The sequence below is a fragment of the Mytilus trossulus genome, chromosome 13 (genome assembly GCF_036588685.1).
Source record: "Mytilus trossulus isolate FHL-02 chromosome 13, PNRI_Mtr1.1.1.hap1, whole genome shotgun sequence".
Classification (NCBI taxonomy): Eukaryota; Metazoa; Mollusca; class Bivalvia; order Mytilida; family Mytilidae; genus Mytilus; species Mytilus trossulus.
Window position 1 is genome coordinate 53,452,470 of NC_086385.1, and position 22,517 is coordinate 53,474,986.

The 22,517-nt window shown below is 33.0% G+C and overlaps 2 protein-coding genes across 2 annotated transcripts in view; one reads left to right on the top strand and one right to left on the bottom strand.

Annotated features, from left to right (window-relative positions):
* Positions 1 to 13,614, top strand: part of LOC134694477 (ankycorbin-like) — a 36,282-nt gene extending 22,668 nt beyond the window's left edge. Inside the window, exons 5-9 of the mRNA XM_063555487.1 lie at positions 5,542 to 5,661; positions 6,752 to 6,805; positions 6,968 to 6,989; positions 12,245 to 12,502; positions 13,544 to 13,614. Coding sequence (XP_063411557.1) covers positions 5,542 to 5,661; positions 6,752 to 6,805; positions 6,968 to 6,989; positions 12,245 to 12,502; positions 13,544 to 13,614 — 525 coding nt within the window. The remainder of the gene's footprint in view (positions 1 to 5,541; positions 5,662 to 6,751; positions 6,806 to 6,967; positions 6,990 to 12,244; positions 12,503 to 13,543) is intronic.
* A 50-nt stretch (positions 13,615 to 13,664) lies between these two features.
* On the bottom strand, positions 13,665 to 21,944 carry LOC134694478 (uncharacterized). The gene is made up of 2 exons (XM_063555488.1): positions 21,733 to 21,944; positions 13,665 to 14,037 (listed from the first exon to the last, which is right to left on the bottom strand). The coding sequence occupies exons 1-2, from the start codon at positions 21,942 to 21,944 to the stop codon at positions 13,665 to 13,667; spliced, it is 585 nt and encodes a 194-aa protein (XP_063411558.1).
* Between the last annotated feature and the right edge of the window lie 573 nt (positions 21,945 to 22,517).

Here is a 22,517-nt window from a genome sequence, read left to right on the forward strand (position 1 = left end):
TAATTTTTAAATCCACGCCAAATTCATTTATAGCTGCAGATCAGCCACTTATGGTTTAAGCTAAGCAAATTCAGAGGGAATGGTCAGATTTGTTCGGAAAAGATAAGTTTCATTATGTTTGTTGGAAATTACATTGAAATGGCTTAAAAAAATATGTTGATATTTTACATGAAAGTGGATTGACTTGTGCCCTCACTGAAGCCGATATTGCAACACCTAGAAAGTCATATTATTTTCATGTATATTCAAATGTACTTAGATATTAGATAACTGCGTATGTTTTGCTTGAATCACTAATGTCTAAATGCAGAAAACATAGCTCATGACTCTGTGTCGTTCGACTATTTGATAGACTGGTGTAAGGAAAGAGTCATGTCGGCCACAGTTTAATTTTTGGCGTTTAATTATGAATCTATTAGAACTTCTTGTGCTTTTTATGAGTCAGATATCGTTACTCACAATCAATGTATATCAAGCTTGATACCATATTCGTTTGGTCCAGATAGTAATAATCATTCTCGACGGTTACTGGTCCATCTCCGAGATATAGCTTCCCTTCACGAACATCACTTACATTTACGTATACAAGGGAATTTGTAAATGATATTTTCACGGTACGTAAGAGCAGCAAGTTGTTTTCTTAATTCACAATTGATTCGGCACAAAAACATAATAATGCCATTGTGAAGGGAGATGTTCGTGCCACAGAGGATCCCTTTGAGACGATGTATGGATCGAAGTCAGTAGATGAATTTGAGAGGTCTTGTGGGTTGAGTCATTCTAAAACAGATGACCGACATCATGAAGACTCTATGAAGCACAAATGGATTTCTTTGAAAAGTTTCGAAGGCGTTCTAAAGTGATGTTTTGTAGAACAGTCATCAGATTTGTACAAATGGACTTTTTAAGGAAATTGCTGACCAGAAGGCAGGTGAGATATGTATATAAACTCCAAGATATTTGGTCCGAACAATACGAAGATCTTTTGAAGCAAATGCAAAACGACGGAAAATCTAGTTTCTTTTTTATAACCAGACAAAAAAGAACTATTGCCTATTATATTCGTAAAAAGAAACTGGAAATGTCTTTGTCGAAAAACAAAGCTTAAGAACATGAAAAGTGATTGCGATCTTTTTTCTATACTTTTCATTTCTTGTATAAGTAGACTTGAAAGATTTCTTTTACCACGAAAACCAAATTATTTCTCTATCTTTGTCTAAGGATTTCACTTTAAACAGTCTTTATTATATCGCAGCAAACTGGTACACTTGAAACATTGTGCGATTTGCCATCAACTAATTCAAATTATGACGCATTTATCGTTGGCTGGCCAGCAATGATTAATTCCAGGCCACCACGTACAAAACTAGTTCATGATTATGAAAATGATGGCATGCTGCCTCACATTAAATCTTGCACCGATAAGTATGTAAAAGTAGACATATGTTTACTTAACTAACAATTTAAAGGCTGGTCCAAAAGGAAAGGTACTGATTCTAGACGGAAAGTTGTTGATTCTGGTAGAACGCCAAGGGTTTTAAGTAGTCTCTATGAAGATGTCAACACAACGGATCCCTGAATGGTTCAAGTTTCTTGCCGACAGAATTTCTTCTTTAGAGGCTAAAAAAAATGCTTATGTTACTGAAGGTGAGATATTCTTTGCAATTTAATTACGGATACTTCCTAGCTATAACCACGAACAAGCAGATACACGTATGGTTGTCCATGAAAAGCTTGCTGTTTAAATTGGTTGATAAAAGTGATGTTAAGTAGTACTGACACAGATTTTGTAGTATTATGGGTCGCAGCTCTCGCAGTATTACGTAAAGACAAATTGTTGATAGTTTTTGAAGAAATTAAGACTTTCGATGCCTTCATGTATATGACATAATAAATAAAGGCAACAGTAGTATATCGCTGTTCAAAACTCATAAATCCATGGACAAAAAACAAAATCGGGGTAACAAACTAAAACCGAGGGAAACGCATTAAATATAAGAGGAGAACAACGACACAACACCGAAACGCAACACGCACAGAAACGGACCAAGCAACAGACAAAACACCACGAGAATAACAAATATAACATCAAAACCAAATACATGAATTTGGAATAGACAAGTAACGTGCCACGTCTTATCTATATATCTTAAAAAAATAAGAGAAAACACAGACGAATAAAGGGGCTTATTCCTCGTGCAGCGTCTATTATTCCTTCCGTGCATTTTGTGAATGTGACACTGCGTGAGCATTTGGTGGGAAAGTGCAGAAGTCAGCTTGGCAGACATGGAAAGTATTTTCAGATGTAACGAATGTTTATGCTTGTTTTAATTTTGAATGAAGACACAGACATGGATATCATATAAGCATGTGCTCGCACTTTATACGGCAACTTCAATATTTACTTTTAACAAGGCAAAATTAGAATCATTTGTCTTGAAGTATCGCCCTGATGATGCTATTCAGCCTATCAGAGGTTTTCGTCTGGAACACATCAAAAGAGAAGCATATAAAGGTGGACTCAACCGAATTTATGCATTCAACAGATACACGTACCAAGTCATGAACACTGTATTTGGATGAAAGAAAAAAAAACAATGACAGTTGGAAACCAAAATGGACTTCTTTGGATGCCCTTTGCACTCTCATATCAGGAACGTTTGAAATGCGGATGCAAAACATCCAGCAGTGTTAATAACTTTTAACTTCGTGGCTATTTAATTTCGCCATTTTCTGATCAACTTGATAAAGTTTAATAAGGAAAGATCCAAGTTTTACATATTCGCGACGATTTATATTCGCGTTATTTTTCTACTCACGAAATAAATCGTTCGCGAATATAATTTGGTATACAGTACTTGTCAGAAAACTCCTTATAAGACCGTAAATACTCTATGACTTTTTCCGACGCCTATGTGACCAATATGCCCCCTCCCCACACAAAAAGGCACCTTTGCTAATCGTCTGTGAGTCGTTTTTTCTCCCCACTTTGTGAAAAAGTGCGTTTTGTTTGCGTTTAAAATGAATCTAAATAAAAAATGATGTTATGATTTGTCGCGTTCCGCGCGACTCATTGATAAAGACACTGAAATATCGGGCGTCTGTCCTTCCGTCCGGTCTTGTTAGCTCTTTTTCGTGCAATTACAATTAAAATTCTAGCAAGATTTTCACAAAATTTATATATCAAGTATATATTAGCCTTGCTGCTGTCAAGTTTCAAAAACACAGTGCCGACAAACTGCTTACTGCATTGAATAAAAACAAAAAGCGACTCAAAGTATTGTTGTACTGTGGAAGGGCGGGTGGACTGCTCCAGTCGTTTCCGTGCGATGACTTATGAACCTTTCATTCAAAGGTTATGTTGTATCTGATGACAAATTGGATGTAGAATTCGATATTGACGATTAATCAAAGAATCAAGTTTCAGGCAAAAAACATAACAAACAAATAATCAATGTGGAAATAACGGCAACTGTTCACTTTGAACATGATGAATGACGAGGTCTGACATGATAACAGAATGCCGTCATGATTGAGTTAACTGACAAATCTAAGAACCATTGGTACATGTAGCAATGGATGCCCAAGTTCCTCAAGGTTCAGCCAAACGAGAACGAGGGTTATAATCCCCAAATACGGCGGGTCTTTCTGGCATCACCCCTGGATTCGAGAAATAAAGATTAACAATTTCTATATCATAAAACTACATATGCACGCTGAATACATAGTCCATACTATGTATCACAAAATAGTCAAGTTCAAACTGGCCACTCAGGGAAGATATGAGATGGTCTCAACAGATCTTCCTGCGGTACCGCATGAAAATAAAAACCTAACATGATCCGACGTACAATTATGGGAAACGATCATAACCCCTAATCTTGCCACTTGAATGTGTCTATACACACTCATCAGAATCCCCCCTTTTTTCCACAACCTTAAAGTCCATTTAAGTGAACTAGCTAAGAAGGCATTACTCTTTGTTAATACGTTTGAATCTTGGGCGATCATATTTTTCTTTATATTATAGCTTTGTTTTAACATTTTAATGGAACTGTTATCCTTCCATGATATCCCATCAGCAAGATTTGTTTGGGACTATATCACTTCTTTAGTTGTATTATCCATGTTATATATATATATATATTAACTATCATCCTAAAAACGCAATATTTTAGCAGTAATACATCCACTAATAAACCGATCATAAATTATCCATAGGTTAACTAAAAGAGTTTTCTCGCCTTACATCTTCTTTGTTGTATTAACCGGCTTAGTTGAACAAGTTTATTCTAAAACACATATGTTTGGTACTTGTTACAATGTTTTGAATAATGCGATAAATCAGGAAGTTTTCTTCATAGAGATAAACAGTATAATCAATTAAATTGAACATCTGTCTACAAATTTGGAGATTTAGGTAACAACTAGACTGATTGCTGACTGCAAAAGTACAATCCAGGATGGCGGTATACCATGAATCTACCTAATTGCTTTGTTAAACTGCAGTATGCACTATTAGTTTTGCAAATCTATGTTCCTCCACAAAGTTAACTATAAATGCATTACCTGTTGATATATAATTTATGCTATTCTAGGCACTACTTCAAATTCCTGTACATTTGTATATATCTTTATTTTCAACGTAACGTGACGTGACCAGTATTCTAAAACCATGGGTGTATAGCATACACTTTTGAAAAATAATTAATTCGTATCAATCAATATACAAAAAGTACCATACTTCCTGTACTAAATTGACAATCAAATGCATTCCTATTAGTACTTAAAATTCGGATACAGCTAAGCAGTCCGTGCAGCTTTTTGGAAAGTTCAACTTGAATAAGTTAACGTCGAATATATTTGTGTCATAAAAGAACTAGGTGCTAGAGTGAAGTTCCATGTATTTCTTTAAGTAATGGGTGTATAAGATGCATAGTTCTGACTAGAATTAAAAAGAATTAGTTCAACATGTTCAACAGATAGGAATGTTAAATGTTCCTTTTAAAAGAAGGAAATAGATCAGGAGTATTTGAGTTTGTCTGTACCAGTCGTTAACTTATATTTTATGATATTTGTTTGTTTTTTTTTAAATAGAAAAATAGTTGTGGGAAAACCCATAGTTCGTGCTGGCATGTTAAAGAAATGTGATAGTACAATACAAAGGTATCCCCAATGTTTGGTTCCGGAAACAACTCTCGCAATCGCAGTTAGGAAACTGATGGTCATCTGACTCTACGATAATTTCAATATGTTTAATATACACTGTCATCCAAGGGCCTCTTGATACAATTTCCTTGTACAAAAACCTATAATGAAATATTCAAATTAAAGCAATATAGACAAGTTCTGAACCAGAGGCTACATGTGTCTTAACTTAAAAGTGTAGTTATTAGCATTTTGTACAAAGAATCATCGTCAATGTGTGAATTACCACAATAATATAGTTACTTGCATGAAAAATATATCTGTTTAAAAATTACACATGCAAATGATTTATTCACCTTCTTCTTATGTTGATGATTTTTTTTAATTTTCAAGGATGGAAATAATGCATTACATTTAGCTGCTCGGCAAGATGGAAAGGCGATAGTCACTCTTTTATTAGACAGATATTGTGATCCATTCAGACGAAATAATGACGTTAGTTCAAGTACAAGAGTATAGTTTTGTGATTCCTTAAACATAATTTCTTTAATTGATAATACAATATATTAAATAAAACAGGTAGCAGTACTTCAGCTTCAATGAATCGGTGTATTCATGTATGATGTTGATATATTTTGTGATTTATGATATATTTTTAGGCCATAGAACTATTTATCAATATCAGAACACAAATGTCGTCCTAACCTATAAGATATATCAAGTTGCACAATTTATTGGTTTAAATTATACATTCAAAATGATACAACTTTTTATCGGATTGCTTATAGAATTTAGAAATGCGATGATGGGGTATGAAACGATTATCAGTCACTATGATAATCGAACAATTGTTCATTTAGAAAATTGAAAACCTAACATGTTTGTGTAATTCAAATTCTTACGTTATTGAAAAACCAAGGATAAAGGTCACTAACAGCAATCAATGGTGAGAGACAAAATTCATTACAGTAAAGTAAGCTACGGAGGGCAACGACATGACCGAATGTAAAACAATTAAAACAAAGAAACGAACAGCTTTTTTTTTCGAAAACGATCACAAAAAACAAAAACAAGGAACATCCAACAACGAAAAAAAGAAAATAATAATAATAAAAAAAATAATCCAAAGGAAAATTCCAAAACGGATAGTCCCTTATCAAATAACATAGCCAACTGCTGAAATGTCAAGGAATTTAGTGTAAAAATGTGATAAATTGTTGCAAGATTTTTTTAAATCAACCTATGTCGTAATGATATTGTTTTCAAAGGTCTTCTTATATATATATCAATATCAACCTGAAACTTGTATTTCCTTATTTTGATAGAAATTAGTAAAATCACAAAAATACTGAACTCCGAGGAAAACTCAAAACGGAAAGTCCTTGATCAAATCGCAAAATCAATTGATAAAACACTTCAAATGAATGAACAACAACTGTCATTTCGGACACGGAACAGGCATGTTCAAATGAACAAAATTCAAAAGTAAAGTCGATAACACACAGAAATTGACAGTCTTCTGCAGTTGTTTCGTTCTTTTTTTCGAAATATTTAAGTGAGTTTCATCTTTATTATACACATAACACTATTTTGTGTGATACAGGGAAAGAAGCCATACGATCTAGCCAATACATTGGAAATAAAACAGTTATTAAAGGTAATGTATGAATTGTACATATTTGTTATTAGTTTTTCAATTTCTTGTTTTTTTAATAATGATAGAAGTTGAGAAATTAAATGTCTGTAATTAAATCAAAATATATTCTTGAAATAAAATATAAATGTACGATGCAAACAAAGACTTTATTTTCTTTTGCAGGATTATGAATCCCACCTACCTGGTTAGTATGTATTACATATAATCTTTATTGACTGATGTATCTCAAATAAGGAACAACTATTTATCTATTATGTGGATTTGTTTGCACAATAAATAATTCATCAAGACTTTAAGGCACTTTGGTCCTATATGTTTTTCATTTTCAATTCCGTACTTAATTAGATTATTTTTATCTTTAATTTATTTGAGCGTATCAGATCGATGATAAGTCGTTTTGTCTGGAGCTAATACAAAATATCAATCCTGTCTTCTTAGATAATGTTATTGATGTATTTACTGTTCCAATGCATAATAAGACATTTGTTTCGGGGATTTTTTTTTATTTTGGGAATCGATTGTCAATAATTAGTCTTTTAAATAGGTAACACGTGTCTTGCGTTATTTATTTTCTAAGATCAGTTTATGTACTTGGTCTATATCTCTGCTGGTTGAAGTTCCATCCGGTGAGTATCACCAGCTCAGTAATCAGCACTGTTTTAACAAGTCGTGATTGGGGCTTTATTGTTTGAGTGAAAAAAGGGTTAACCTTATTTGGACTGTGGAATTGAATAGAAATATTTTCGAGATTTTGTGATGACACTCTTACCACTCTCTCATCCATTTCGAAATTAATGAGGATATATTGGAAAGAAAGACGTTTTGACTTGCAACAATCTTCCTCTTGTAAATACATGCAATTAATGCAAGGGGCCTTATAGTGAGACAATAATAGTGCATTGACTTGACATATCAGCGATATAAGGATGATGCTTAGAAACGGGGAAATGTGAGGCTGTGCCGAGCTATTTCCCCGTTTCTAAGCATCATCCTTATATCGTTGATATGTTAAGTCAATGCACTATTATTGTCTTTATAATGCAATCTAAAAATAAAACATTTTCGATTGTTGTTTAATGCGTTAATGTTATTTATTTGATTTAAATATTGAGGGAAATACCCTTTAAAAAGGCCTCATATCATGCTCGCGGAGAAATTTACTACACAATGAAACTTATATTTACCTGTTGAAACCAACACTCGCTGGTTATCGAAATCGTTTGAGTATGGACTTAAATATCAACCATAAGCATAAAACATAATAATTTATAGGTTGCAAACAAAAACTATTAACAAATTTATAAATATGTTTTTTCAATAATCGCAAAAGAAACAATGTTAAATCGTTCCACGCATCGTTGTATGCATTTGAAACAAGAACAGGTTGAAGAGGTCGTATGAATAATTTAATATCATTTCGGCAATTTCTTTTAAAATATTCATGAGAAAAAGTGATATCAGGTCAGTGACTGTATATGACATAGAAATATACAGTCAACGCATTTCGACTGCTCCAATGAACGAGTGCAGTATAAAAGATGATACAAGGGCACTCTCCTTGCACGAAGTATCGGATGAAATGTACACATTGCACGAACTTGGTGTAATAATAAAAAAAAAGCTATTGAAGCTATTTCGCACCTAAACATGTTTTAAAATTTAGAGACCTTCTAGTAAAAACGTTTTGGCTGTTGGATATGTTAAGATATATATATACATCTTCATGCCTTATATATCATGTACTGTAGTACGCCGCTAGATTAAAACTGACGTGGAAAGGTAACACATGTCCACCGTAAGCTCTTTTTTGAGAGCCCAGATGGTCGTGTGGTCTAGCGGGACGGCTGCAGTGCAGGCGATTTGGTGTCACGATATCACAGTAGCATGGGTTCGAATCCCGGCGAGGGAAGAATAAAAAAATTGCGAAAGCAAATGTACAGATCTAACATTGTTGGGTTGATATATATATATATACGACTATTGAAGTTATATTTTTATATAGCAGATGTGGTCGAGTGGTCTAGGGCGCTGGACATGATGATAAGCCATTGGTGCTGTAGTGTATCAAAGGTGTGAGTTCGAATCCCGCTGAGGGATGAACAAAAATTTGTCAGTAGAAAATCTAACTCAAAACTGTTTGGTGTAATTTCAGACTTATATATATATATATATATACAGTTGGGTGCAGACCAAGCATTACATGTAGACGGGCCGAAAAAGTTAACGCGACGTTTACTCGCGTGCACTTCATGTAAACGCCGCGTTAACTGTGCGTTAACTCCGAAATTGCAGTAGACATTAAAAGTAAACGGGCGTTTACTTTCGCGTTTACCTCCGCGTTAACGCAAAAACGGAGCGTCTTCTAATTTTTTAAAGAGTAAACGGGCGTTTACTTTCCCGTTTACCTCCGCGTTAACGTGGAAAACTGCGCGTCCTCTATTTTCGTAATAAGTAAACGCGCGTTTACTGTTTGTAGTAAACGCCCGTTAACGCAGATTGTCATCGTAACCTGGATACACTGACCTAAAATATGAAATGATAAGGAACATCAAAATTAATTGACCAACTTATCATTTCCGCTTGACATATTGACGATTACGGTTATTTAAAAATGTCACACATTTGTATTTAATTGAACAATAATTATAGTAAATTTCTTGTTCTTCGAAAATAATAGTTTAAGTATGTTTCTTCAAATACATGTAATTTAATCCTCACCAAAATCAAACAGTTTTCTCATCTTAGACAGACTGACTCGAAAAACAAAATTATTTGATATCATTAACAAAAACTGACAATATTTACCCTTTAACAAGTTATCTTATTCTATATAGAAGTAATTAAGTTATATTTTTATGCGATAATTGACCATATAATACAATTGACAGCAATTTTTATACCAGTCTAAAGGCCATGATGTCTTTTTATTTAAAATATTGAATAGTAAACAAAATTCAGTAGTTTTCATACATCAGACTAACTCGTAATATATAATTATTTGTTCGCAACAACAAAAACTGACCATATAAGTAATTTATTATGTAAAACTATATAGCCAGCATAGTAAATGAGTTATATTTTGATATAACAATTGATCGTATAATAAAATAGGTAGCAATATTTGAATAATATGACTAAAATTTTTTTTTCGCATCAACTAAGAGTGCCAGCATGTCCTTTTTTATTCAAAATATTGAATCATTAACAAAATTCAATAGTTTTCATATCTCAGACTGACTCATATAATGAAATTATTTGTCCGCAACAACAAAAACTGACCATATAAGCATTGTATTATGTAAATCTATATAACCGCATAGTAAATGAGTTATATTTTCATGTAAGGATTGATTGTATAATGAAATAGGTAGCAATATTTGAATATTATGACTAAAAAATTTTGTTCGCATCAATTTAGAGTGCCAGCATGTCCTTTTTTTATTCAAAATATTGAATCGTAAACAAAATTCAGTAGTTTTCATACCTCAGACTGACTCATATATATAAAATTATTTGTTAGCAACAACCAAAACTGACCATATAAACATTCTATTATGTTAATCTTTATAGCCATATGGTAAATGAGTTATATTATCATGTAAGGATTGATTGTATTATATAAAAGGTAGCAATATTTGAATATTATGACAACAAAAAATTGGTTCGCATCAATTTAGAGTGCCAGCATGTCCCTTTTTTATACAAATTATTGAATCGTAAACCAATTTAAGTAGTTTTAATACCTCAGACTGACTCATATTATGAATCTATTTGTTTCGCAACAACCAAAACTGACCATATTAGCATTTTATTATGTAAATCTATATAGTCACATAGTAAATGAGTTATATTTTCATGTAAGGATGGATTGTACTATATAAAAGGTAGCAATATTTGAATACTATGACTTAAAAAAATTGGTTCGCATCAATTTAGAGTGCCAGCATGTCCCTTTTTATAAATGTTATTGAATTGTTAACCAATCTAAGTAGTTTTCATACCTCAGACAGACTCATATAAAAAAATTATTTGTCCGCAACAACCAAAATTTTCCATATATGCACTTTATTATAAATGTCTATATAGCCATATAGTAAATGAGTTATATTTTCATGTAACGATTGATTGTATTATATAAAAGGTAGCAATATGTGAATATTATGACTAAAAAAAATTGGTTTGAATCAGTTTCGAGTGCCAGCATGTACTTTTTTATACAAATTATTGAATCATAAACCAATTTAAGTAGTTTTCGTACCTCAGACTGACTTGTACTATAAAATTATTTGTTTCGCAACAACCAAAACTGACCATATTCGCATTTTATTATGTAAATCCATACAGTCACATAGTAAATGAGTTATATTTTCATGTAAGGATTCACTGTATTATATAAAAGGTAGCAATATTTGAATACTAATTAAAAAAAATTGGTTCGCATCAATTTAGAGTGCCAGCATGTACTTTTTTATACAAATTATTGAATCGTAAACCAATTTAAGTAGTTTTCGTACCTAATACTGACTCGTATTATAAATCTATTTGTTTCGCAACAACCAAAACTGACCATATTAGCATTTTATTATGTAAATCTATATAGTCACATAGTAAATGAGTTGTATTTTCATGTAAGGATTGATTGTATTATATAAAAGGTAGCAATATTTGAATACTAATTAAACAAAATTGGTTCGCATCAAATTAGAGTGCCAGCATGTACTGTTTTATACAAATTATTGAATCGTTAACCAATTTAAGTAGTTTTCATACCTCAGACTGACTCGTATTATAAAATTAGTTGTTTGCATCAACCAAAACTGACCATATAAGCACTTTATAAAGTAAATCTATATAGTGGCATAGTAAAAGAGTTGTATTTTCATGTAAAGATTGATTGTATAAATTAAACGGTAGCAATATTGGAACATTATGAATAAAAAAAATGGTTCGCATCAATTTAGAGTGCCACAATGTATTTTTTTTATTAAAGATATTGAATTGTAAACAAAATTCAGTATTTTTCATACCTCAGACTGATTCATATAATAAAATTATTTGTCCCCAACAACCATAACTGACCATATTAGCACTTTTTTTATGTAAATCTATATAGCTGCATAGTAAATGAGTTATATTTTAATTTAATGATTGATTGTATTATATAAAACTGAAAGGTAGCAATTTTTGATTAGCTACGACTGACTCGTATTATGAAATTATTTGTCGGGAACAACCAGCACAGACTATATTAATACTCTATAACTTGCGTTTACTTTATGTAATGCTTGGTCTGCACCCAACTGTATATCTTACGCAGGAAAAGAAGAGAAAACGTACAAAAAATATGATCAAGTCGATCGCACTCAATATAATAGTTTATAAACGATAAACTACAGGAATCTGTAGAATTGAATATTCCAATGATTATTCAAATTTCAGGTCTTCCAATTGAAGTTAAGAAATTGGATAAAAAGTCAGCGCAAGTTTTTTCCAATTTATTGGGTGAAGAAAATTATCTTCATTTTGAGTCAAGAATAATGTTAGCAGGAGAACAGGGTACAGGGAAGACGACTATTGCGAGACATCTTGTAGGAAAACGACCAACTAGATTCAGGAGGTCAACTGATGGAATAGAATTATATAATGGTCTTTCCTTCTTTGACCGTGAAACGAAGGAATGGCTTGGAGGACAGCAAGGTAAGACCTAAACAGCACAACACCATACCTTTGAAACAGGATAGACAATACTGACAAATATAAAGGTGAAAACAATTTTAAAACAACTTGAATTTAAGGAATGCATGTCCCTTATACCAAGATTTGATTCCTTCCTAGCTGTACCATTATCATGTATATTGTTTGCCCTTTTTGGCAAAGCCTGCTTTACTTTTTGTAATTTATATTTTGAAATGTTTCGGTCCCGAGCTTGACTAGATACATTTAATGTAAAAAAGCATATAATGTGGCGAAAACAGATTAACACAGAATCCTTTTATATTTTAAATCCAACTAAATCCTGCGTTCATTATCACTGAACTAGTATATATTTGTTTAGGGGCCAGCTGAAGGACGCCTCCGGGTGCGGGAATTTCTCGCTACATTGAAGACCTGTTGTTGACCTTCTGCTGTTGTTTTTTTATTTGGTCGGGTTGTTGTCTCTTTGACACATTCCCCATTTCCATTCTCAATTTTAATAGTTAATAAACTAACAGTTATTTACAGTATCTACAGTTAATAAATACCACATTGAAATAATATGATGTTTTCTTTCTAGTTCAACTGATATTACTTCTAAACTTCTGTTACTACTATTTTTCCAATGATAACTATCCATAAAAACCCTTAACTTATATACTAAAATCATAAGAACATTCTTAATCTAGAACAAACTATAATTAACTTAAAAATAATAAACAAAAATATTTACAATTACTTTCACTATCAATCTAGAATATTCTAGCTTGATGCAATTACTATAATTAAGATAACAATGTAATATCACAGAAACAATGTCAAATAAAAGACCAATGTCTTAATATTATTGTTCTTTCGAAACAATCCAGAGGCCAAAGAAAGTCCATCACGATTCCAAATGTTCTTGTATCTCTTTCATTGCCGGTCGGGCTGCGTTTCTTTGTGATCTCTCTCTTGTAGTACTAGTATTGTCATTTATCAACTCCGTATCCTTTTCCGTATCTGAGTTTGTTTAGCCCTCATTTGACTCTTCTCATTCTATAGGATATATCATATTCAGAGCTCTGTTTAATGTCTTCGTATTAGGTAGTATAACCTTTCCAGACCTTATTTGACCATCTCGACTGACTACTTATTGACATTTACGGCCAATTTTCCAACTTCCTCATGGCAGGTTTTCCTTTATTAAAACTATGTCACCAATCATAGCTGGAGTTTTGCACTGAATTCTTCCACTTCTCAGTTTGTAGGCAGTCCTTTCACATAGACTAAGAAGATACTTATCTATCCATGTTTTCAAAAACATAGTTAGATGTTTCTGTCCTTTCTGCCATGTCAGTAGCAATTTTTTAGCACTACTGAATTGCGGTAAATATTCTGGATCTGTAGAATCTTCTTCGTTATGATCTGGAAATCCTGTTTTAGGGTTCAAAGTTAGACAGTGTGCTGGTGTAAGAATAATATTGGAATTTATGTCATCTTCAATATAAACAAGTGGTCTAGAATTCACAACTGCTTCAGATTCAGCTAAGAGAGTTCTTAATTGTTCATTTGTAAGACATATTTTTCCAATTTTTTTGCGTAAACATCGTTTTACAATACCATTTTTTTTTCATAAAATCCACCCATCCAAGGTGCTAACTCAACAATGAATTGCCACTGAATTCCTATATTTGCCATGTATGTTTGCACATCTGAATCGACTGTTACACTATTCCATGCTTCTTCTAAGGTATTGCTAACTAACTTGAACTGGGATCCGTTATTTGATTTTTTTTTGTTTTTGGGTTACCCCAGCGAGCAATGAACCTTCGAAAGTCTATTAAGAATTCCTCTGATTACATGTCTTGCATTAATTCCATATGTATGTCTCTAACCTCTAGACATGTATATAAGCAAACCCATACAATTTTGCTTCTAGCGTTTGATTTGACAAAATTGGTCCAAAATAGTCTACTCCTGTATATGTCAATGGGGCTGACTCGTTTATTCATTTCTTTGGTAGTGGAGGCATTAACGGCATTGTATATGGTCCGCCATCACATCGTTTGCTGATGGCACATTTTCTCAAAACTCTTCTTACTTCTGAACGTCCTTGTGGAATCCAGTACGTTTGACGCATCGCTGCTAAGGTTTGTGAGACACCAACATGAAAGTATTTTCTGTGCATGTTTTCAATTAACAGTTCAGTAACTTTGTTTTTCTTTGGAAGTAATATTGATGTTTTGCCCCTTCTGACAGTTGAGCTGCTCCTAATCTACCAATACACCTGATAATATTTTCATGGTCTAGAACGAGCCCTAACTGACTTACCAAGTTGTCTTTTAGTTTCTTTAATTGCTATTAGTCCAGTCGAAATGTGAAACAATTGCTCAGATTGTGGTAAAAGCATCAAACTTTGCAGAGTGTTAGTTGATGTTATAACTAACATTTATAGCTATGGACCCAAATCAGAAAATCAAAATGGCGGCTCTGGGCGGCCATTTTGAAATCTTGTCCAAAAAGTCAATAAAAATTATTAGAAAATATATGAAAAATATGTTATTTTGATAATCTTTCGTATTTCTTATGACAAAGAATATAAACTGAGGACTATTGAAGTATTTAGTGGCCATCTTGAATGGTGGCCATTTTGGAAACGTAAATTTGCAATATATATTATTATTTGCTATCCTCAATTTTTTTTTTAATTAATAATAAGTTTTATATGCATTTACAACTAGTTTTGCTAATCATTTATTTATGAATGTTGCTTTTCATATTAGATATATTCATCAAGTGCTCAAATAAGGAATGCATATGTTAACAAATAAATGTATTTAAAGAAATACGTAAATTCTTTTAATTGCAGTTTCGCATATAAGGCTTAGGTACTTTTTTTACCATAAAAAAATTTGAATATACAATATGAGCACTGTATGTTGAACAGGAAAAATACGTAGATATCAAAATAACTAGAGCTGAAAAAATCTAATATATAAATAGACTGGAAAGAATTCCGTAACGGGAAGAGAGTACACGTGATGATTTACAATGCAAAGCAAATACAAAAAGAGCAGACATAGACATTTGACCTGGTAATCAGTCATTGTTTGTAAGCATATTACTGTTCCACGTTGATGAAGGCCATACAATGGAAGAATCACAAGGCAAAAGGCACTAATCCTGTCAAAGCAAATCTTAATATATATAGTCAGGAAAAACAAATGAGTCACGGATTGAAAAAAAACCAATAGAATAACCAGCCACAGTTGTGATGAATTAACAAAAACAATGATTGCAGGTATTTGTTTCTTTCTTTGTGATGAGGTATCTGGCTATCATTATGAAGCATCAACCAATTGTGAACGACAATAGAGTACGTGACTGTCACTTGAAGATTAATATTTCAGAAGCCGATCTCATGCTAATTTTTTGTTAAAACTGCACAACAAGGCAATTAGACAGAATTCGAGACACAGAAAAAAAGTCAAGAATCTGTTATATATTGCAATGGGGCTTGCCAAAATAATAGAAAACAGTGACGGCTCACAGTCTGGAACAGATATTGTTTTAATATTTGAAATTGATGATATGGAAAAATGGTACAGTAAACGTCCTTAGTAAATATTAGTTGTCATTGAAGGAATGATTAATACAACATTTATGATAAATTGAATACAAGCTACCATAGATGATATGCAAGCACACATGGAAGGTTTCGTCTTTCTCAGGATTCTCAATTAATATGTTAGGGAAGTCCTGAAACAGACCATGTCTTTTACAAAATATTTAAGTCGTGATTGGGAAGGCCTCTGCATAGTCAAAGTAACTAGAAAAGTTTGAAGAGTTAGGCTTGCTACTATAGAAAATCCGTTTCACAATCTTTGAGACATCTTACTCTCTATCGGAGAACTGATAAGTTGCAGTTGTATCCTTTCGATGACTTGTTGCACAATTGAACTATTATAGCTGAGAAATGGTGAGTGTTTGTCTTCCACTCATCGATATTACTGGATTGTGTCTCGATGTTTGGCCATCCTGTATCATTCATACCAAGGAAACTTATGTCTGGTGAACTGATTCGTTAAAGACTGTTGTTGAGTGTCCCTGTAAAGCTTTTCTAAGTATCAGATATATATAGTTTGCCTGCTATGGCTATGGTGATACCCTTTAATTATCAGGTCTGTTTCATAGCTTCAAGAATACCTTTGTTGAAACTTATCTTGCTTGTATTCTTGAAAATATCCTTTGTAAGCAACATTCCTATTTTGCTAGATGCGTTGTATCAGTCCTTCCTTCCATGATAACTACAAATTGTTCCAGGCGTTTTTGGTGATTGGTACAATACCTCTGCCAGACCGTGTGCCATCAATCTATATTATTATTTTGGAAAGCACAACTCCAAGCATAAAAAATTCTTGGCTTTCTTTCTGTGTCTTTTATTCTGCCTATTTGCTATGTTGTCAAGTTTTATCAATCATCAAGCAGGATACTGGTGATTTGACATCTCCAGCTCTTTCTTTGGCGAAGGAAATATGTTTTGAAGTACAGGTGCACAGTCGTGTCCCATTTTTGTCGATTTTAAATTTCGATGTTTCATTGCAATTTTCAGGTACATCACCACAGAAAAAAAATACATTGCAGTAATATTTTGTGTTGATTCAGTATAACTTAAGTATCTAGTTACTTCTTGTTTTCTTTCAACTGGCAATTTATCTTCAACATCAGAAGTATGTTTTCCCTTTAACTGATGAAATATTTTGAGGTCTGAAAATTTGTTTGACAGGATTTGTGCCGTCTGAAGTGCTTCTGCAGTTCCATAACCTCATTCAACTGTTTCACATTCAATGAAAGGAAAACCAATTCGACATTACGTTGTTGTATGCCTGCGTCAAAAAGAGTGATTGTCAGCTCAAATAGATATAGGAAGATGTGGTGTGAGTGCCAATGAGACAACTCTTCATCCAAATAACAATTTTAAAAACGTAAACCATTATAGGTCAATGTACGGCCTTCAACACGGAGCTTTGGCTCACACCGAACAACAAGCTATAAAAGGCCCCAAAATTACTAGTGTAAAACCATTCAAACGGGAAAACCAACGGTCTAATCTATATAAAAAAATGTCTATGTCTGTTCTGTTTGTACCTGCTTGGCATTGCATGCAAACCCTCACATGTCCTCTCTTGCCGTTTCACACATTCCTTCTAGTCTAAACGCGCATTATGTTCTGCTGATAAATAGCCCCAGTGTTTTAGAAATCCACAATTTTGATATTTTCCGACAACAACGTTCGGTCATCAATTATATCTTATATGCGTAATTTCTGTTTTAAAAAGTTACTTAGGCAAACATGTAAGTAACAGTTAGAAATTCTTATGCTGATATCTTTATTTTGTAAACATGTGCATGCCTTATCTGACCATATTATAAATATCCATTGCATATTAGTAAAAAAAGTGTTAATGCAAACAGTAAATAAATAAGATAAGCGAATAATGTTATATTGGAAATTCATGTTTTCAAAATGGCCACCATTCAAAATGGCTACCAAAACATTAATACATATGAAGTCCTCAGATGACAGTCCTTGTCATCTGTGATGAATATACCATATGACTTCATTATAACTTCTTGCAGCAAGCGCTTAACTGATAAGTCAAAGTGAACACGGTTACTAAGGAAATGCAAATGTATAAAGGCAGTATTAAGTTGTACTTCTCTATGTAAATGTGGAGGACAATGTGATAGAACATAACAGACAAAGTGAAGTTTGACAAATCATGTACATTTCATTTTTGTTAGATATTGTTAACGTCAACTGAGAACATTTGAGCAGTTTAAGTTCCTATAACATTAATTACTTGTATGATATGAAACTCATTATGTCTGCAATCTTGTTTCAAATAAACAATATCAACAAAACGAATTATCCTGTAATCAGCTATTATAAATCACAGGTATACAAATATTTTCATGCTTTATCTATACTTGTAAAATAAAATTCTCCTGTTATTCTTTGTTGAACAAACGGTGGCACGAATATTGCTTTTAGAGTAACAGTTAATTTTATGATCTTCTTCGTGGTCGCGTTTTAACTATGTCCATAACTTTTAAACATAAGAGACATGTACATTGTTGGAAAATATAAAGTAATTTGTACCCTCTACGAAACAGAAGAATAACTCGAAGGGGTGGGGGTCATAGGCTCGCTTTTAGTCCTGTTGATATAGCTCAAACAAATACATTTGTATATCTCCGACATTGCTTTTTTTTAAATTTTCATCGAATAATGACTTCCTCTTTTGTCTTAAAAAAATAAAGAATTTTCAAGATGGCCAATATTTCCAAAAACTGTGTTCAACAAGACAATTGGAATCAGCACTGTTATTCTATTACCCAGGTTTCATATCAATATCTTCTCTAATATTATTTTCATAATTTTTTTTATTAATCTATAGAGATCAAACGGTCGCCATTTTAAAATGGCCGCTTCTTCCGCAAATTTCGTGTTTCAGAGTGGGTCCATAGCTTAAAATGTTGTCCATGACATTTACTACCACTATTCCAAATTTCATGCTTTTACCACAATCTGAGCAATTTTGTCAAAAATCTGCACAAATCGACTGGACTATATCCTCACTTCAACAAAACATTGTTTTTGAACCGATTTGAACAACTTTGCCTGTTCTAGCTCTGCAGCTGTTAAAGGACCAGCTATCGTCTCTTTATTTAACCGTTTAACAAATATTAATTCCCAAGCTGATACTCTAATCAAGCGGATAAATGAGAAAAATCTGCTGCACTCAATGTCAAACAGATAACCAACACTAGATTTCGAATTTCCAACACTGCTAGCTTCACCATCTCTAGCAAGCAATTTTGCTTCATGTAATACTTTAGATACCTTGTATTCTGATTCAATCGAATTTTGATTGTCAATACTTATATTGTGAGGATCCCATCTATGCCACTCAGTTCTGTGTTTTGTGTTTTACAATGAGGGACCATGCCACCATTGGCTGTTTTCCTTTGAGAGTGATACTGTTGTGCCTCTGCTTGCAATATCGCTGGATTTCCATTCGTATAGCTATATATAGACGTACTGAAATTGAATGTCTTGTTGCTGCCTAATCCCCTTTTTTCTATTATCAATAAATGTTGCTAGAGGTTTTTTCGTTCCTATCCAGTGTAAAACACATTGAGAATCTGTCCACAAAATCGTCTCACAGATAGGAAGTTGTAATTGCTCCTTAGCAAATTCAATGCAACGGACACCAATGACAACTGCTAATAATTGAAGTCGTGGTAAAGTTATTTTCTTATTTGGTACCAAGCGTGTCTTGGAAAACAGTAAATCAATTTTGGATACGTTGTTTTCCCTCAGTTGATGTAGATACACATCGCAAAAGCAGAGTAATCTGAACCTAACCGCACCTGGTAGCCCAATAGCTCAAGAAACATGACAGTCCTGAATTTAATCTAAATCAATAGAGATTTCTTTCCATTGCTGAATATCTTCTTCTGTCAGTTGTTCATCCCATTCCATTGTCTTATTCCACAACATTTGGAGGAAAAGCTTGGTTCTAAAAGTCACAGGCGTCACTAATCCAAGTGGATCAAACAATGACGCCACTCTCTGTAATACTTCTCTTTTAGTGACTGGAAACATGTTATCCCTTCTTGCACTGTTCTCCATTAATGTACTGTTCTCCGTTAATGTACCATTTTTTATTGTCCAAGTTAATTCGGGAACCTTTATTTATTCTCTATCCGCCTGATCTTCCTTGGGAAGGCATTTGAAATTTTTAGTGAATTTGATGCCCATTCTCTTAAGTTCATTGATGCCTCACTGAAAATTTGTTTTGCCTCTTTATATAATATTACTGCATTCACTGTCGAGTCTACTCCAGTAATTACATTATCAACATAAATATTTTCTCTAATATTTGCTGCTGTTACATTTTTTTATGTGTCAAGATGATAGTCCAACGTTGCTGCAAGTAGGAAAGGATTTGCTATAACTCCAAATGGTACTCTACAAAATCTGGAAACTTGTACATTGTTTTCTACTGATGGATGATTAATGTTTCTTAGCCAAAAAAATATAGTTGCATCTCTGTCACTTTTTTGTAATTCGATTTGGAGAAATGCCTTTTCAATAACAGCAACTACTTCAATTTTGTTCATTCGAAACCGAAACAAGAGTCCAAATAAATCTTGTAACATTACAGGTCCTCTGTGCAGGCAATCATTCAAACTTTTATTATCTTGTTTAAATTTGCAGACGCATCATTTACTATCCTTACTTTAGTTGTAGGTTGTTTGGATAAACTACAGCATGATGTGGTATGTAATGTTTGATTCCGGTTTCCTTACTACATTGGTTTGGCACATTTTCTATGATGTCCTTTTTGCACTGGTCTGGAATAATCTTATTATACTTGTTTAAAAGGTCAGGATTGCTCTTCATCTTCTTAAAAGGTGACTTTAGTCTTCCGTATGCAAGTTCCCTATTTTCAGGAAGTTATGGTATTTTTTTCCATGGCCAGGCTACTTGATATCTTCTGTTTTCCATTTTGAGTGAGGTGGCAAAGTTACTCAAAAAGTATTGTCGTCCAAACAATGTAAGTGTCGTTCCAAGTCATCATAAAGTAAACGTAGATGTGTAGTTTGATTTGAAGCTGACTGCAGGTTTATCAAATCTGAATAGTGCTTGTTGACAACAGTTTCAAACATTTCCAAATCTTTCCTTTATTATTGAAATCGCTACATCGTAATTTTCATGGGAGTGCGTTAAGCCAGATATAGCAGAATTAGCTGTTCCAAAAAGTTTGTTTTTCAAGTAATTTAATTTCTCTATTTCTTCAAGCTTTGATTTGTGTGCACTGCTGTTTCAAATGAATCCCAAAATTCTGTCCATATTAACTTATCTCCATTGTACGAAACGAGGTCTAATTTAGGAAGTTTAACTGTACTTACTGTTGAAGGTTGACCTTTCCTCCATCATTCTTGCAGTTTTTACTGTTGAGACTGTAATATCTTTTTTTGCATTTGTGTCTGTAATTGTAATCAATGCTCCACCTTGTGGTCCGTGCCTGATTTTGTTTTCTAAATTCTGTATTTTATCCTGAATTTCTTCCTCGAATATTTTTAATTCGTCTAAGCGCTGTGTTACACTGTCGAGCTATTTAAAATATATTTCACTTGTCTTTGTAAATTTTGCAATGTCACCTTCGTTATCTTCTTACTCCTCTAATATAAGTAAATCTTCTTTCATACTTTCTTCAAGTTTTGCTGCAAAATCCTTTAATCGTCGCTCTGCTGATACAACTTGCCTTGATTGTGTTGACACTCTTTCATCTTGAATCCCTTGTGCTATCATATATCCACTTTTGTCTAATTCTTTAGCTAACAAATTATTGTACCTTGTACAGAGTCCTTTCAAATATGAGACTGCCATCTCTTCTGTGGTAACTTCTTTTCCGTGTTCTTTTTAAATTTCTTTTTCTGTAACTCCCGGGTTCCGGCACCATTCAATGTGGCGAAATCAGACTACCACGGAATCCTTTTATATCTTTAATCCAATAACTAACAGTTATTTACAGTATGTACAGTTAATAAATACCACATTGGAATAATCCGTCTTTTTCTTTCTAGTTCAACTGATGATACTTCTATACTCTGTTTATACTATTTTTACAATGATAATTAACCGTAAAAACCCTTAACTTATATACTAAAATCATAAGAACATTCTAGATCTAGAACAAACTATAATTAACCTTAGAAATGATAAATAATCTTTTTTTAGTTACAGGGTAAATACCGGAATTTGCCAACACTTTCTTAAACATAAATATATACAATTGCTTTCACTATCCATCTAGAATATTCTAGCATGATTCCTTTACTATAATTAAAATAACAATGTTATATTACATAAACAGTGTCAAATAAAATACCAATGTCTTTATAATTGCGTACTTTCGCAACAGAGTTGAATTTGGTATTGTTAATGGTATAGCTTCTACCT

Coding starts and splice junctions, on each gene's coding strand:
- LOC134694478 (XM_063555488.1), bottom strand. CDS start 21,944: ATGGCAGTCTCATATTTGAAAGGACTCTGTACAAGGTACAATAATTTG. Junction 14,038..21,732: donor GATTTACTTATATTAGAGGA/GTAAGAAGATAA, acceptor TGAACAATTAAG/AACTCTCTTAGCTGAATCTG.